Below are 18,807 nucleotides of genomic sequence, written 5' to 3'. Positions count from 1 at the left end.
TTTTCCCCCAATTCACTGTCAAATCTGACTAGAATTATTCTATTTTTTAGCATAACAATTTTGTTTAATTTATATTTTACCCAAAGCCTTTGGATGAACCCTTTAATCACTGAAAATAGAGGGTAAGCAACCTAGAACATAGCATACAACAACATTGCTCCAGTATTCTACTTCAGATTCAATAGGAGACTCACCTTGTATTTTAGGCGTTTCATACTCTAGTTTAATATACTTTAATATTTATATTAAAGTATAATAATTTATTAAAATTAGGCGATAAAAATGATGAGAGTACATAAAAAAAAAATCACGATTAAATGATGAAAATTTTATATACACACTGACACACATATATATCATGGTTTACGTGTAAATTTTGGGTGAAAAAAAGCGATAAAGAAATGAGAATATTTTGATTCTGTTTTATTGGTTGTCTCTGGACGAGAATATTTTGATTAATTGGAAAACTAAAAGTGAGGAAAGAGAAAAAGATTACGGGAATAAACGTTTCAACTTTCAACCCGCCCGCTAAACCCTACAAAATCAAGTCGTCCATCTATCTCCTCTCTTAAGGTTTTGAGCTTTTCATATACTTCAAATAGAGATGCAATTGACACTTGAATTCGGGTAACTTTTATATTTTCCTTTTATATGTTGTATTCAATCTATATTTCTCCTTTTAATGGTACATCCAAATTCAACTAATTTTCAAATATTTGATTAAAGTTGCTCCAAATCTGGGATGTAATCTTTGAAAGATAAGATTTTTAGTTGAAACCCTCTCCAGGTTAGTCTAGAGCCACGATTGCTAAAAAGGATAAGTTGAGTATAAGGCTTTAGGATGGGCGGTTTATGGATTTTAGAAGCTTTAAAGATATTTGGGACTAAACAAACTGTTGAAAGATTTAATCTTGTTTGCAGTATATGTTCCAGTTTTCTGTTTCTTGCTAATTCTTGGCACAATCAATCTCTTTCCTATGTATTTAACTTACTACTTTGGTTTTGCCGTGCTACTGAGAAAGTGACACTTAGTGTCTTTGGATTATTTTTGAGGGCTAACAAAATCCCAAGCAAGAGCACTTAGATATTAGTCAGTCACTGCTCCAAAAGTTGATCCAATATGATTCTAATTTCTGATTGAGGTCCTCCGTACGTGACATAGCCATATTAGTATGGATGCATGGACGAAGAGGTTTCTAATAGCTGACCTGACTAGTTTGGAGTTGTAGTCACTTGATTGAGCAAAATAGGAGATACTCATATAGTCTATCTTTGTTCCCGCTGTAATATCATTGAGTGCTTGTTTGTGCTATACTAAAGAGGACTGTGTTTGAGTATCAGCATAATGTTTGCAATATTTCATTAGCTTATAGCTATTAGTTTCAGCTGTTCGTGCATAAAGTGGGATATTTGAGTTTAATATTTAGTCTCACACAGGAATTATCTTTTCATTTTTTATTTTTAGAAGTCAGAAAAAGTTACCTTTTTTATGAAGCTTTAGTTAATTGATGTTGTAAATTTGATGCTATATACAACATTTAGCTGGTCTTTTACTAGATGAATATTGCAAACTAGAGCCCTTAGTCCATGAGTTGCTATCTGCGTGAGAAGAATCACCTATTGTGTCGCCTGAAGATTGTTGTTAGTTTTTTACAGTGTTCCAAAGGTAACTTATTCCTTTGCCCGAGCAAATTGGGATCTTACAATCGAAGTCAGTAAGTATTTCATAAAAATCATGAAGAACATTAGTAATGGCAATTCGACAAATAACTGAGCACATTAATGATGGAAAAGTGAAAATTGGTCCAAATCATGAAACTCTTAAGAGATGGAATTTGCATAGTGTTCAAGCTCTTCTTCCTTTTTTCTCGGGTTGGTTAGCTGCACTGTGTTCATTTTTTTCTGAATAATTTGCACTTTGTTCTAACATGTAACATGTAGAAGAATTTGTTCTAATAAATAACCCTTGGAGGTCTTGACTCTTCAGATTTGAGATGTAGCAAGTTGCTTTTCAGCGTAATGATTTTGTTCAACACCTAGGAATGAATGAGTTTTGACTCCAAAATTTAAAAAGACATCATTGTTAGCTGAGCGGATCATTTACCATCTTCTGCAAATGCTTGTTATACATGACGGGATAGTGCAGTGACTATTGCCTATGATTCTACTTGATAACTTCTATGTATAGTTGTTCAGTGACCTAGCAGTGTTTCAAGAATAACATCTTAACATCTGTGTTGTGCAAATGTGGATAATATTTTGAAACTCATATATCTGGTGATGGTGGGACAGAATTTCATGACCTTATATATCAAGTACTTGATAGTATAGTCAGGAATTGTCTTTTCTTGTCAGCACGACACTCATTGATTAGCCTTTGTACATTCCTTATGTGTTCTTTTCTACTTCCTTTTAAAATGCCTTACCATACAGTATACACATCTGACCTGTATTGACATCTTTCAATTATGCTTTTACTTCCTAAACTCAGGGGAGGATTGGAACTTCTTTGTGATTCTGTGAAGATCCATAACATCAATGTTGACCCTCAAGATGGAGAGAAGCAGGTGCAGTTTCATCTCTAATAATTGTTGTTCGTATGTAGATCAAATTAAGCATGTATTTTCTTTCATCTGTCTAGGGGAGCAGTTGTATGATTCCTTTTTCATTCTTTTCCTTGACCAGTTGACGATGAAAAACTTGCTCACTTGGGTTCGCACCAATTTGATCAAGGAGAGGCCTGAAATGTTTATGAAAGGAGACTCAGTGTAAGTTGGATCAACTTTTTACCCAGCTCAGCAATACTTAAATACATAAGTTCCTTATGCTGTTACAGTGACGACCTCATCCCCTGTTAAAAGTCCTGTTCCCTCCTCCTCCAGTTATGCATACCTTACCTTACTCCATAGCGGAGCATGCTGAGTGAAATGGTGCCACCATCAAATACAGTGCCATACTTGTTGAGACCTCCTTGTCCCTTATCTTGTTTGAACATGTTCATACTTGCACACTTACACAAGCCAAGAAGTAACAGAAGAGAGCTATTTATAACTTGTATTTGTTGCAGGAGGCCTGGAGTTCTAGTCCTTGTAAATGACACTGATTGGGAACTAAGTGGCCAGCTTGAAACAGTGCTGGAAGAGAAGGATAACGTTGTTTTCATCTCAACATTGCATGGCGGTTGATGTTGATATTATACATCAGGAGCTTCTAAAAATTCAGACTCTAATACAACTTTGGTCATTAATCATGTCATGTACTAGTCAACAATGAAGTGTATTGAATGTTTGAATGCTAATATAAGCGCATTTTGATTACTGATTCCTTTCTGTCCTGGCACCTTGGCAGAAGGAAAATGATACAAATGCTTTACCTTGAATTATTACGAAGAAATTTTTAGTTGAGCATACAAAGATTTACTAGTCTTACTCAAGAAATACCAATAGGAATGGTATAACAAAAAAGCATAAATTTTTTACTAGTGTTGCTCAACACCAATAAGAACATATCCTCAGAAACATGGGAGATTAACTTATATTCAAGTGAATATACCCTAGAGCTTATATTAGCAAAACTAAGAAATATCTATTCGGAATGAGGCGGTTATAAATTCAGAGGTGGCATCCACTGCTCTCATCAGGGCTATGTCTATATAGTTGTGCGATTCCAAAAAGTATATATTTATACCAAATTTGCATTCAATGCCACAAAATAGTTTTATTGTGGAGAAGATGATTGTAAAACGAAATACTAAATTACCTTCCCACAAGGAGAAAAGAAAAGGAAATTTTACCTCCTATAGCAAAGCTATACACCCTATTTATTATAAACCAAAAATATTTTAAAATATTATTTTTTATAGTTACCTTTTATATTTTATAGCAAAATAATACTTATGGTATATACTACTATTGAGCCATGAAATACGCTATTTATGTTTTTTTCTCTCTTTCTTTCAATTAACACACGATTCTCTCTCAGAATTTTCTTCTTTCACTCTCTCTTTCTTCTCCCTCTCTTTGAGCAAAATATGCCGAATCATAGATACATGAAAGAGAAACAAATCATGAAAGAAAGCCTCTAAATTTCAAAATCAGAAATATGAAAGTAAACCTATAATCAAAAAAAGGAAGTGGAGATACCTTGGGCGACTGAGAAATTGAAGAGAAAGAGTGATTCTTAGCGCGGTAAGTAAGAGAGAAAAAAGGAAGAAGCGGTCGAATTGGAAGCGTTGTAAATTGTAATGGAAGAGGTAGTGAAGCGATACAAGGAGTCTTGGTCGGAAAACACCATCTCGACGAACTTTCTTCTCTTCTTTGCTATTTAGTCACATACAATGATACAAATACATTGTATTATGTATAAAATCACTCAAACATATTGTATTTTTGTATAAATATATTTTTTTGCCTGTGTTTATGTATTTTGAAGGTCTGTAATTTTTTAATACAACCGAATACACATGTATTTATTCATGCATACTGTACATACAATATGCATGAATACAGGATATAAACATTGAAACACTGAATACAAATATTAAAATATAACAAAATATAAACATTGAATACATTTAATTTTAAAAACAGTAAAATACACTGAATACAAATAAAAATACAGTGAATACAACCAATGAAATATACTGAATACAACAGTAATAACATATATTAGAAATAACTAAAATATTGTTAATACAAATACATTTGAATACACTGTATATATAAAATAGCGAATACGGTAAATACAAACATTGAATCTAATAAATGCAGCAGTAAAAATAATAATATTGAAATACACTAAATACAAAAGTTATATACAACTGAAAAATCATTCTAATTAATTGGGTTGATAATGAGGCATGTTAGAATTGATTTTGTTGAGTTATATTAGGAGTGTATCACGCTAATTGATATTATTTCCGTTATTAGACAGCTGAGCATACCTATTTTTAAGGTGATTGTTGTTACTTATTCATGAATACATGGCGTGAATACATGCGCGTACAACTAGACTGCCCTGATTTTAGGCGCTTTTTACTGCTGTATTCATGAATACAGCAGCACGAATACATGTGCGTACAACTGGTATACCCTGATTTTAGACGCTTTTTGCTGTTGTATTCATGAATACATGACGCGAATACATGTGAATACATGCGCGTACAGCTGGACTGCCCTGAATTTTTAGGCGCTTTTTGCTGCTGTATTCATGAATACAACAACGTGAATACAACGAATACACTACTGTAACAATTGAATAGTAGCTATAAAAAGTAATTACGTATATGGTAGCTATAGAAAGTTAATAGCCACTAAACAATAGTGGTTTCTGAAAATTACTCAAAGCCCCAAAATGGTGAATATGAAGCTTAAATTTTATATTATTCTAGAGAAGAAGAGGAAAATGTGGGAAAAAAGATCTAAAAAAATACCAGAATGTTGAGAGTGTGGTATTTGAACCCACCCTTTCGGAATCTGGCGCCTTAGATCAGCTCCGCCATCTCAACATCGATGCCTGAGAGGTAGTTAGAAACTTAGTATAAGCTATGTTATAAACCGCAAGAACGTTAACTCTCAGTTTATGTAGATGAAATTAAGTTGGCGTTTGGACATAAGGATTGTAAAATTCCAAAATAGGGGGAAAAAAATTTCAATTGAAAATGGTATTTGAAATTTAGAGTTGTGTTTGGACATAATATAATTTTGGGTTGTTTTTGAAGTTTTGTGAGTGATTTGAGTGAAAATTTTGAAAAATAGTTTTTTGGAGTTTTTCAAATTTTCGAAAATTTCCAAAATGCATCCTCAAGTGAAAATTGAAAATTTTATGAACAAACATTATTTCGAAAAAAAGAAAATTTTTTGGAAAAAGGGAAAAATTTCTTATGTCCAAACGGGCTCTAACAGTTTTCTTGTTGCACGGTTATAAGATTAAACATTTGTCTTACCTTTTAAGGATTTAGTAATTGATCGAAGACAATTACACCTAATTCTCAAAAAAAGAACAAATCAAAATAAGGTAACACAAACCTTCTCACCACAGTTCACGATTGGAATAAAAATTTGCTCATCATCTCCAAGAAACTTCCACTGCCTTTTAGGTTCACTACATAAATACTGGCGTTATCATATGGTTTACATTTAATGAGACCATTGGCCCCCTTTCCTCTACAAGTACATTGTAAGCCTAAATAACCCGACTTATTGACTTATCAAAGGTACAAATGAACCTCCCAAACAATAAATGAAACAATCGTACATGAAAATCCTCTTGAAAAATACACAAGTATTCATTCAATGATACTTCCCTTAATAAAAATACAAAAGCGAAGAAGCCGAAACAACACGCTCCATCGCCCAGGTTGTCTGAGATTGGTTATACCTTCTGTTTGCCTTTTCTAACTTGCTCTAATTCTGTTTCAGCATCTTTCAACTGTTCTTTCAATGAAGCTACTCTGTTCTCCAGCTCTTCCACCGAGCCTCGAGCAAGAGAAGGCTTGTATGGTGTTATAAAATGATGTGAAAATCCTTTTAGGGCTTCAACCCCACAAACCTATCAAAAAACAACTTACCAGTGAGCAGACTGGTACAAACTACAAAAGGTTCTCACATTGGTGGTATGCTGCAGTATTTTTCATGTTATGGCTACTAGAGAAGATTCATGATCAATAATTTTTTCTTCCTTCAGTACAACGAGAATATAAATCAGTAAAAAAAGGAAGAAGCAGATATCTATGTGCAAGAGCATCTTCATACCTCTTGTGGCAGCAAAGGTAACTTTGTAATGTTAAAGTCATCATATAACATGTAGAACTGATCCAAGTACTTCTGTTGCATCCGCATTCTAGCCTTCAGCAACTTGGATTCAACAACTGAAAAGGATTACAACTCCTACAAATTAGTTTATCACATCAAGCAGAAGAAATTAGAACTCCTTCTGACCTATTTTATGAGATCGATTGGGAACTTAAAATATTAGTTTACTACATACAGTACAACAACAGTAGTGGAAGAACATATTAACATATTAATTGAGTAGTTTTAAAAGTTTGAATTCGATTAGGTACATCAGTTTGAGTTCTTGGAACATGTAAGTTGTATGAATAAAATTACTGATAAAAGGGTGTCGTAGTTTTGGAACTATAGCAGGGGTCAAGGCACAGGGAATATTAATGCAATGAAATGTTCAAGCCAAAAGAAAATTAACGAAAAAAAGGAAAGAAGAATCTGGACTAGTTAAAGATGGGAACTGTACCTTCTTCGTCGAAAATCACTTGGTTAATTATAATGTTGTGTGTATCAATCTCAAATTTAGCAAGTTCCTGAACTAGTCTTTCAGTCTCATATAGAGAGAGGAATTCCGGAATGCAAACACAAACAAATGTTGTCAAGTCCTATTAAAAAAGAAAAAAGAAAAATGGTGTTAATGTATCAGTTGAACTTGATTACATAGTGGAAGTTTAAGTGAACAAAGAACAAAAGAATATTTAGCATTCAGCATCTGGTGAGACACATCTGTAACCTTTTTTTCTCTTTCCTTTTTTGAAGGGGAAGGTGATATATGCTCCAGCAATCATATACACGCACAAAAGCTACAGAATTTGAATCAACAGGAAACAACAGCAGATTCCTCCACAATCAAAATAAAAGAAGCAGTACACATGTATTGAATATATCTATATGCATTGCTCCCGACTTCAAAATAACTCATTGTTTCAAACTTAAAAAACACAGGAACCAGTTAAGTGTCAAAGTTCAGACCTTAATAATGAAGAACTACACAAATAACTAGAGAAGTGAGAACTATGTACAACTGAAACAGTACGATAAATAGTTATCTAACCAACAATATAAGGCTGCATGAACTCTTTACCGTGCAACCAATTTTAATGATGGTTCAAAGAAGCAACAGATATTCGAAACAGTAACATCCAGCAGATATAAGAAATGCACAACTTAGAAAATTTAATGAGTCCGTTACTTCAGTCTTGGTTTTAGCAAATTTCTTTCTCACCCATGGTACTCTGTTTCTAGTCCAAGCAAACTTATCCCCACCCCCAAAAGACACTATAAAACCACCCCTAAAATAGAGTGAAACACGGAGTAATACCAACAGAAAAGGTTCAAATCCAATTATACAGCTTGTATTTGTCTCTGGTCAAAGAGCAAAGGAGCTGTATCTTCCGCTATAACACGAGATTCTAGTAGACGAGATCCTGCAAAAGGATATTCTGCCACCACTTTCCCTGAATTTGTTGATTGCTAACTTAAACTTCACCTGTTTTCTTAGGTCCAAAGGCAAATGAATCTGACATTAAAACTAATTTGTGCCACTAGTCTTGGACCTAGCAACAATTACACCCTCCCTCCCAATTTGTTTGGTAGCATTTGACTGGACACATATTTTAAGAAAGAAATGAAGACTTTCGACACATAAGCTAAATACACATCCAGTACCAAAAGTACCTTTCCAGTATGTCCATATATCATGTCAATTCCTACAAAAGCATAGCATTGAAAGCAAAATGGTAACATAAAGATCATGAAGTTTCTAAATAGAGGAAGGTGCCAATTTTTTTGGGAGCCAAAGAAAGGGAAGAGGGCCAATGAATTGGGACAGAGGGAGCACATGAAAATGTCTTCATAAGAATGGTAATTTATTGCTCCCGGGGATTTGATCCAATGGTAAGGATTCACAACAAGGGGATGTGTGGATTGGAGCGCACGTTACAATTTTGAATCCTACCATTGAAATGAAACCTCGAATTTATGCGGGAGCCGATTAGAGGGACGGGTCCATACTCCCTATGTTTCGAACTTGTGGGCAAATAGGGTTGGGCTAGCTACCTCACAACAGATTTCTCAGTTATCAACCCAAAAGAAAAGGAAAGAAAAAAAGGAATGATGATCTTGAGGTAAGAATCTTACCGGATCCTTAAACTGTTTGTTCACTTCTTCAATAATTTCTTTCATGCCTTCAAGCTTGCCAAGGATGGCAGCCTCCCCAAATTCTTCATCAACACCCAATAGGCGAGTCATCTGCAATAGACAAACTTTAGTAAATTTCTCTGTTTTCCTTTCTTGCAAACAGCATCAACCTTGAACTTCAAATTAGCAGCTTAGCAGCTTAGCGGGGGATTTTTATAGGGAAAAAAAATATGGAAAATGGACTTTTGGGCTGTGTCCGTGGTTAGGTGGGTAATTTTATTTCGAGGGGTGATTACCTGACTCAGCACACCTCCGAATCTACTCTTCAAACTCATCACTTTGGCAAGCCCTTTCTCTAGAGTCGATGGGAATTGTAATAGCCTAAGAGTATGCCCTGTTGGGGCTGTATCAAACACTATTACCGAGTAGTCCATGGTTTGCACCAATCTGGAAAGAAACAAATGGAAAAAAGTTATAGCCCGATTTGATTAACAAGCCAGCAGTGTTAACCGACTGACAAACAAATATATCGGCCTCTAGACAAATGTAAGAAAGTAGTCACATTTAAGCACTACGGATGTACCATAGAAAATGAACTTCGAACCAAAAATATTAGAAGGATCTCAACAAATTAATGAATCAGATGTTCAGGAAAAAGAATAGTCATGATGATCACTTTCAGTTGAAATAACATCCCTTATCCAATTTCGTTTATATCTAGTGATGTGTCAATTAGAGGGGTCGTTAATTAGTGCAATTTGGTACCTCCTTAAGCTGACGCTTATGCATCGTCTAGTGGAACCACTCTTTTCCTTCTTTCAAATTCAAGACGGGCTCTTACATATGTGATGGAGGGCACAAGTTATGGATCCAGATCCACAGACACCCTATCGGGTTGCCTTCCCGGTCTCCCCCAGGGTTACCCCTAAATTATGAAGTGCATTGAGATAGCTGTCCCCAATCCCTCTTCTAGTGGGGTCTAGTACGGTGAAGTTAGGGGCTCTTTTAATATAGGATAGGGTCTCTTGGATTAAACGGATCAGGCCAACTAGGTCTATATACTTTTTTGATAAGTAACTAGGCCTAAATACTAAAAGACAGTTTTTTATGTCATCCAGAGTAGGAAGCTTTTTCTAGGATCTCCTAAAGTAGAGCAGTATTGAGTCCTCTATTTACCACATAACAAAACAGATCTTCATCCATGGATGTATAAACAACTATTGAAGGTTGGTTTAATATCTTATTCTCCTGATAAGCAAGTGAAGGGTAATTTGATCCGAGGAGCTCCAACCATAGACCAAGTATGACGTAACCATGAACAACAAAATACGTTCTTTGTGTATTCGTGCACAGAATCTTCCAAAACCTAGACTTTTTGTTTATGGGAGATATATTATATTAAAACTATATAAAGTGCCGGAAGAGCTACAAGTGATCCCTATTGTGGCAACTAAATTACTGCTCAATGTACATTCAAGGCCATCGACTAGATAAGATACTGTAAATTGGTTCAATCTTTTCATCCAGTGTTTAGGGGATACGATATATCCAAAGAGCCTTTCATACAGTGCAGTAGACTAATTTTACATCATTATCCTCAGCATTCCATGCTACCATAAATGCGTAGAATCAAATGAGGCTTAGTGCAAGAATAAATCTTTATCACTTTCAAATAAATTGGGGGTTCATAAAACATTTATCCTCAAGAAAGTTAACAATCATGGTATTTATTACAAAGGAATACCAATTACTTTAGCATCTCCGCAAAGCTCATAGCTTCATCAATCCCTGGAATTGCATTTGTCAAGTCAGACAAAAAGTCATCCATCCCATCTGAACTGACTGAGTCTTCTTTCTCCACAGTTGGATCAATTTCCTAAAGAGCACAACTTTAATCAAAAAATCATGACAGCAACAGCATATCAGGTAAAAACAGAAATTGACCATACATTCAAACTGCCATAAAGTTGTCACAAATTATTCAATAAAGGCCACTCTTTGAATTCAATACACACCAATATAAACACGAGACTTAAACTTGGTAACGCTGAGTACTACTTAATACAAAAGGGCCGAAAATCATATCCAAAAAGCCACTCCTCCACACCCACTAAATTACCCCCCCCTCCCAAACCCCCCACCCCCCCACACACACACAAAAACAAAAAAAATAGTTCGGAGTATTAAAGTTCTAACCTTTGTTTTTGTCTCAGTTCATAATGAATTCCTTAAATTTCTCAATTCATACATGAAGGAAAGACACAGTTTTTGTTATTAAGCATAAGTATAACAAAAGTGTAGTACCTGTTTCATTCCCTAAACAATAAGGGTGTCATTTTTTTCTGTAACAACTATTAACCCACAATACCAAGAGCACCAAACTCACAAGTGATACAATTAATTAATTCCAAGAAGAAGCAAACAAGATCCAAATAAAAATTTGAGCTTTAAAGGAAAAGGGGTGTCAAAAAAGAAAATACCATGGCATACAAATTGGAGAAGCCATTGACAAGGGTAGGAGACTTGGTAAAGCGTTGTTGGAAGGCATCACTGAGATTGTGAGCAGGGTCAGTAGATATAAGGAGAACTGAGGATCTGACCTGAGAAAGAAGGATACCAAGAATTGAACTACATGTAGTTTTGCCAACCCCACCTTTACCCCCTACAAATACCCACTTCAGTGTATCTTGCTCTAGCACGTTTTGCACTGTGGCTTCTGGTAAATCTTGATTATTATTATTATTGGAATCCATAAATATAGGCAGACTTGGATTTTGGTATTTTTGTTTTCCTCTACCTAGTTATTGTGGAGACTTGTACAAAACCCAGAAGACTAGGGAGAGAAAATTTATGCTTGATTGTTTGTTTGAGACAGAGGTAAGGGATCTGGCCGCCTCGTCCCCCACAGTCTTTGAGGCATAAATTAAGTAACATAATTTTAGAGGTTAATGTAAAGATTTTCACAATTAAATGTAATTTATGTAGGCTGTAACATTTTTAATAAAAATAATTTATGTTATTAATTCTCGTGAAAATATTCAATGTAATCGAAAGGAGAAAAAAAGATTTGTCCTTCTATAACAATTTTGCTATAACAATTATTTACCCTATAGGTGAAGATTAGCCAATTACAATAAGTTATTTATATATATATATATATATATATTATTACAATAATCATGATTTTTTTATAAATACTTGTAGTTGACTTTTTAGTCCCCGTTTGGCTATAGATTTTGTCAAATTTTTTCTAATTTTTATTGGGCAAATACGTGTTTGTTTATAGATTTTTATCCATATTTTGGCTAATTTTCAAATCCCAAAACCAGCTCTTGTTTGGCTCAAAATATTACCGTTTGGTTTGTAAATTTTTTTAAAAATTACCCTAAACTTTTGTATTTTATAAAAAAGCTCAATTTCTGTTATTATGACCCAACTAATCCATATCTACCCACTTTTTCCTCATTAAACTCACACAGCTTTGCCTATCTCTATAAATAGAAGAAAAGCTTCGCCAAAGTTATTGTGCCAATATGCGGCAATCCACCGCAAAAATAAAATTTGAAGGTAATTTACTAAAATCTGCTAATGTTTGTATAAATTTGAAGATAATTTGATTTGAATGTTAAAAGATTCAATTAAAAGTGTCTATCACAATTTTGATTTGAATGCGGCTGATTATGAATTTGATTTAAACAAATTTCCGGATGAAGGAGATGAGGCATTCGAGGACGAAGAATTACAAGGAGCGTTCCGGACCATGTTAAAATTTTTATTAATGAGTCTCTTTTAGTTGGATATCTCAATGTATCTCTTTTAATTTTTCTTTAACATTTACTACGATGAGGAACGAATATGAATATGATGAATATATATATATATATATATATATATATATATATATATATATATATATATAAAGGAGAGAAAAAGAATGCTTATGTGGCACATCTAGTCGAACGTTTCATTGAAACGGCACCCACTTCCGTTTGCTTTGCCTAAGAAAGCCAAAAAAAAAAAAAAATTGACTTCCTCTTCTTCCCATTAAAAATATTACTATTAATTATGCCTCTTTCATTGTCTTCTTTCTCGCACACAAATTCATATACGATCAAAATTTCCAGAAACAATACCTTAGATTACAGATGCAATACATAGCATTAGTGGAAGAAAGATGGAACAAGCAGACCAGAACAAGAGTTAGTAAAGGCTGTTTGTTGAATTAATTATAATGCAGTCCTTTCTTTTGAAGATACAATTGAAGACAGGATTTGCAGAAGAAAATGAGAAATTAGAGGCATGCACGGGCCCCACACTTTTGCATTATAGTGTTGTTCATTTCGACAGATACTGTTTGTCAGCATACAAATATAAATACTACAACTGAAGGACATGTATGTTGTACCATGATAGCAACATAATACATATAACATATTGTATCTGATTCTGTTGTTCCAAAATGCAGCTTACCGCTAATGCTTTCACAAGTCTTGGTCCATGATGAAGACAAGAAAGCAAAGACTTACTGTTTAAGTAAACCTAAAGAAATAGACTGTCTAGGAAGAAGGATCACCAAATATAGTACAGTTAGAGACTCATATCAATCAGTACCAATACAACCATAGTTCAGCACATAAATCCAACTGGAATTCTCTGCACATCAATGTGTACCACGATGTTAAAAGCTATATTGCGGTAATAAACATAAACAACAACAATATGTTCCAGCAGAATACCCAAAAGTGTGAAAACCACCAAATACATAAATACTTACTAAGTTTTAGATTGGAACAAGCAATAAGTCCCTCAAAAAGATGACCGAGTGATTAATGTACAGGAGCTAGCAACAAAACTCAATATGAGCTCATCTACTCCAACCATGATAAGCAAGATCATCAGCAGTTTTGCTGGTCCACCGTAACAAATTGCAGATTGAATTAGTTTGCGTCAAATAAATAGCAGCAGACCGATTTGGTGAGAAACACAACGATACAAAAAAGAGAACAACAACAACGACAACCCAGTAAAATCCCACTAATGGGGTCTGGGGAGGGTAGTGCGTACGCAGACCTTACCCCTACCCCGAAAGAGTAGATAGGTTGTTTCCGAAAGACCATCGGCTCAAAAAAACAAAAAGACAAAAGGACAAAAAGGAGACAATATTAGTATCACAACAGCAATCATAGGAAAAATAGGAACATCATGAAATCCAGAAGAAAGATGCAAAGCAAAGAGAGACAATATTAGTATCGCCACAACAATCATAAGAAAAATAAGAATACCATGAAATCTAGAAGAAAGATGCAAAGCAAAAGCGATAGCTAGTAAATAGAACATGCACTGAAAAACGAAATAGTAAGACACAACATTGCCACTAGCTATCTTAGACAAAAACTCTACATGGCTAGTCCCACAATGGTACGAAGTAAGGCACGACTTAACTAGCTCCTAACTTATAACCCTAATACTCGACCTCCACATCTTCCTATCAAGTGTCATGTCCTCGGAAATCTGGAGTCTCGCCATATCCTGCCTAATCACCTCTCCCCAATACTTCTTAGGCGGCTCTACCTCTTTTCGTGTCCTCCACAACCAGCCGCTCACACCTCCGTACCGGATCGTCTGGGCTTCTCCTCTGAATATGTCTGAACCATCTAAGCCTCGCTTCCCGCATCTTGTCATCAATGGGAGCCATGTGCACCTTCTCCCGAATATCATCATTTCTAATCTTATCTATCCTAGTGTGCCCGCACATCCACCGCAACATCCTCATTTTTGCTACTTTCATCTTCTGGATATGCGAGTTCTTAACGGGCCAACACTCAGCCCCATACATCATGGTCGGTCTAACCACCGCTTTATAGAACTTACCTTTGAGTATCGGTGGAACTCTCTTGTCACACAGGACTCCAGATGCTAACATCCACTTCATCCATCCTACCCCAATACTGTGTGTGACATCCTCGTCGATCTCCCCTCCCCCCTGGATAACCGAACCAAGGTACTTGAAGCTGCCTCTACTCGGGATGACCTGCGAATCAAGCCTCACATCCACGCCCACTTCCCCTAGCTCAGCGCTGAACTTACACTCCAGGTATTCCGTCTTCGTCCTGCTCAGCTTGAAACCCTTAGACTCAAGAGCATGTCACCAAACCTCCAGCCTTTCATTAACACCGGCTCGCGACTCATCAATTAGAACTATATCATCGGCGAATAGCATGCACCATGGCACATCCCCTTGAATATGGTATGTTAACGCGTCCATCACCAGGGCGAATAAGAACGGACTGAGCGCAGAACCTTGGTGTAACCCCATTACAATCGAAAAATGCTCGGAGTCGCCTCATACTGTCCTAACCCGAGTCTTAGCCCCATCATACATGTCCTTAATCACCATAATGTAGGGAACCGACATACCTTTTGCCTCCAGGCATCTCCAAAGAACTTCTCTAGGAACCTTGTCATACACTTTCTCTAGGTCAATAAACACAATGTGCAGATCTTTCTTCCTCTCTCTGTACAGTTTCACCAACCTTCTAACAAGGTGTATAGCTTCTGTAGTCGAACGACTCGACATGAACCTCGAACTATTTGTCGGATACAGACACTGTCATCCTTACCCTCGCTTCAACCACCCTCTCCCACACTTTCATGGTATGACTCAGTAATTTGATACCCCTATAATTGTTACAACTCTGAATATCACCTTTGTCCTTATATAATGGAACCACCGTACACCACCTCCACTCATCCGGCATCCTCTTCGCCTTAAAATTAACATTAAACAACCTAGTCAACCACTGCAAACCTGCTCTCCCCCCACACTTCCAAAATTCTACCGGAATCTCGTCTGGCCCGGTCACTCTGCCCCTACTTATCTTACGCATAGCTCCCACGACCTCCTCAACCTCGATACGCCTGTAGTACCCAAAGTCACGTTGACTCTCGGAATGCTCTAATTCGCCTAGCACAATATCCCGATCCCCTTCTTCATTCAGAAGTTTATGAAAGTAAGTCTGCCATCTCCTCTTAATCTGGGCATCTTTCATCAATACTCTACCATCTTCGTTCTTGATGCATCTCAGTTGGTCTAAATTCCGAGCCTTCCTCTCTCTCAACTTGGCCAGCCGGAATAATTTCTTCTCCCCACACTTTTCCCCAATTCCTCGTACATACGACTATAAGCCACAGTCTTAGCCTCCGTGACCGCCAGCTTAGCCTCCTTCCTAGCTACCTTATACCTCTCCATGCATGCTCGCCTCTCCTCCTCACCTATGCTCCCCACTAACTTCAGGTACGCCGCCTTCTTTGCTTTCACTTTACTTTGGACCACTTCATTTCACCACCAATCTCCTTTGTGCCCACCAGAAACCCCCGTCGAGATCCCTAACACCTCTCTCGCAGCCTCCCTAATACAGTTTGTTGTCGCTGACCACATATTGCTTGCGTCACCACTGCTCCTCCAAGCTCCCATAGCTGACAACCGCCCCTCCAACGTTTGGGCTTTATCCTTAGTTAAGGCTCCCCACCTGATTCTCGGTCTTCCTCGAGTAGACCTTTTCCTCCTCTTTAACATAATACCAATGTCCATCACCAAGAGCCTATGCTGCGTCACGAGTATCTCACCCATAATCACTTTGCAATTCTTGCACAACCCTCTGTCACACCTCATGAGGAGGAGATAGTCAATCTGAGTCTTCGCCACCGCATTTTGAAAAGTAACCAAATGCCCCTCCCTCTTCCGAAAGCTAGAGTTCGCAATCACCAACCCAAAAGCTTTAGTGAAGTCCAACAACGATGTACCTCCTCCGTTCCTCTCCCCAAAACCGAAGCCTCCGTGCACCTCACCATAACCACCTGCGGTCGACCCAATATGCCCATTGAAATCCCCTCATATGAATAACTTCTCAACAGGCGGAACCTGGCGCACAATCTCATCTAACCCTTCCCAGAAGAGCTGTTTAACCTTCTCATCTAGGCCCACATGCGGCGCATAGGCGTTAACGACGTTTAGGGTGCACTCTCCAACCACCAACTTAATAATCATCAATCTATCATTCACTCGTCTAACTTCAACCACAGACTCTGTAAGTTCCCTATCCACCAAGATGCCCACTCCATTCTTACTTTTCTAGACTCCTGAGTACCAAAGTTTATACCCGTCTGCATCCCTCACCCTCGACCCTACCCACCTTGTCTCCTGGACACACGCTATATTGACCCTCCTCTTTTGGAGGATCTTCGCCAACTCTATAGATTTACCCGTCAATGTACCTATGTTCCATGACCCAATTCTCAACCCACACACACCCTTGTTCCCTTTACCTCCCTTGCCTCCCGCCCCACCCCCTAAACCCTGCCCTACCTCCCGCCCCACCCCCGTTCCCCCGAGGACATGACCTCACTTGATCATCCCAGACCACAGCCACTATATCTACGGCAGAGTAAGGGGAATCATTATCGCACACAAGAGAACAAAAAACTAAAAAAGGTGTATCAGTAAGGACTTCCACGATGTTAAAAACTGTACGTCACACTTACTAAAAAAGAAAGGGCAAAGCAGCAGGTTTAATGAACCTAATAGACTGTATGAACAGTAAAGTATCCAAGGTAGAATAGAACTTTAGTAACCAAACTCCCTTCCTTAATCACATCAATGTGTTTACTGAAAACAAGCAAGCAGGAAAAAACTCCTGCATATGAACTAACCCAATGATATTTAAAATTAGCTTCTATTGGTTTGATTTATCTTAAGGAATCAGGTTTTCTGATTATCAATTTTATTAATCACAGACATCAACCTTTGGAGCTATTACTTCAAAAGCAGATTGTTTTGATTGATTATGTTATAATCACTTATTATATAGTAACAGTTCTCATAATACAAACCAAACAGACCTAGTCACTTTATCAAAAAATAACATTTACAGCTATAGTCTTATTTCTCAAAAAAATTTATACTTCTCAATGACACGAAGAATCTAACAAAAATTATCATATCACAACAAAAAGAACTTGAAGGGGACGAAAGGTATACGCAATAGCAAATACAACCACGAAGTATCTGTTGAGGTTTTTGTTAGTTTTTGTTATTTAAGATGAATTAGTCTCAAAATGAGGGTGAATGAGAAATAAAGGAAAAATAAAATTTTTGAGTAAAATTTTAAGTTTCCCCCTCTTGACAATGAGACATTGTCCCATATTGGAAGAGGAAAAGATTTTTGGTAGATATATATATAATTGCTCTTCTTGTAGCTCTTAAAAAGTTAAGAAAAAAGCAAGTCTCGCGCCGTCGTCGTCGTCGCTTGCTCTGCTCGGCTTCGGATGGCCAAGTGCTTGCTCCACAAACAAGCTAGTGCATGCTCCACCATGGAGGGTGGAGGGTCGTTCATGCTATAAATATGTGCAGCTGCACTCCTTTCTCTCAACATTTCTATACGATTTTCTGTTAATTACTGTTTTATTATAACTTATATTTCTCAGAATTATTATTTATAAATATAGCAATATTAGCAGTACTAACAGTATCCAGCTTGGCATGCACAAAAGATAGCAATAAAGTTTTGACATACAGCATGATACTTGGCTCGCAATCCCAGATGAGGCCAGGAAAAAAATTATTGACTTCGCTAATCACCACAGCGTGCACGAAACAAATAACAAGTTAAACAACAAACTTTCATCAGAAAAAGTATCACAACAGAAATCATAATTGCACTTCAGTTCTAGATCTGGAAACAGAACTCTTACTTTACACTATCTCATCAGAGCTCTCACTCACTATTTTCGCTCTATATTTACATACTGTATAAGCAAAGCTTGGCTCCTTCATTCTTCTACCTCTGCTTTATTATGAGTTGTCATTGTACTCAATTTGGAGGAC

At 36.8% G+C, this 18,807-nt stretch overlaps 2 protein-coding genes across 2 annotated transcripts; one reads left to right on the top strand and one right to left on the bottom strand.

Annotated features, from left to right (window-relative positions):
* The first annotated feature begins 466 nt into the window (after positions 1-466).
* On the top strand, positions 467-3,319 carry LOC107826789 (ubiquitin-related modifier 1 homolog 1). The gene is made up of 4 exons (XM_016653818.2): positions 467-627; positions 2,492-2,567; positions 2,686-2,768; positions 3,068-3,319. The coding sequence occupies exons 1-4, from the start codon at positions 605-607 to the stop codon at positions 3,183-3,185; spliced, it is 300 nt and encodes a 99-aa protein (XP_016509304.1). The 5' UTR covers positions 467-604; the 3' UTR covers positions 3,186-3,319.
* Positions 3,320-6,046: 2,727 nt separating this feature from the next.
* LOC107823131 (ATPase GET3A-like) lies at positions 6,047-11,829 on the bottom strand. The gene is made up of 7 exons (XM_075238270.1): positions 11,405-11,829; positions 10,676-10,800; positions 9,221-9,371; positions 8,925-9,035; positions 7,252-7,390; positions 6,753-6,868; positions 6,047-6,549 (listed from the first exon to the last, which is right to left on the bottom strand). The coding sequence occupies exons 1-7, from the start codon at positions 11,675-11,677 to the stop codon at positions 6,373-6,375; spliced, it is 1,092 nt and encodes a 363-aa protein (XP_075094371.1). The 5' UTR covers positions 11,678-11,829; the 3' UTR covers positions 6,047-6,372.
* Between the last annotated feature and the right edge of the window lie 6,978 nt (positions 11,830-18,807).

The sequence above is a fragment of the Nicotiana tabacum genome, chromosome 19 (assembly GCF_000715075.1).
Source record: "Nicotiana tabacum cultivar K326 chromosome 19, ASM71507v2, whole genome shotgun sequence".
NCBI lineage: Eukaryota > Viridiplantae > Streptophyta > Magnoliopsida > Solanales > Solanaceae > Nicotiana > Nicotiana tabacum.
This window is presented reverse-complemented; position numbering and strand designations above follow the sequence as displayed.

Excerpts from the sequence above, each read along its gene's own strand:
- LOC107826789 (XM_016653818.2), top strand. The coding sequence starts at position 605 with ATGCAATTGACACTTGAATTCGG. Across the intron at positions 628-2,491 it reads CAATTGACACTTGAATTCGG|GGGAGGATTGGAACTTCTTT; the intron begins GTAACTTTTATA and ends TCCTAAACTCAG. Across the intron at positions 2,769-3,067 it reads TTTATGAAAGGAGACTCAGT|GAGGCCTGGAGTTCTAGTCC; the intron begins GTAAGTTGGATC and ends TATTTGTTGCAG.
- LOC107823131 (XM_075238270.1), bottom strand. The coding sequence starts at position 11,677 with ATGGATTCCAATAATAATAATAATCAAGATTTACCAGAAGCCACAGTG. Across the intron at positions 7,391-8,924 it reads ACAAACAGTTTAAGGATCCG|GACTTGACAACATTTGTTTG; the intron begins GTAAGATTCTTA and ends CTTTTTTAATAG. Across the intron at positions 6,869-7,251 it reads AGTGATTTTCGACGAAGAAG|TTGTTGAATCCAAGTTGCTG; the intron begins GTACAGTTCCCA and ends AATCCTTTTCAG.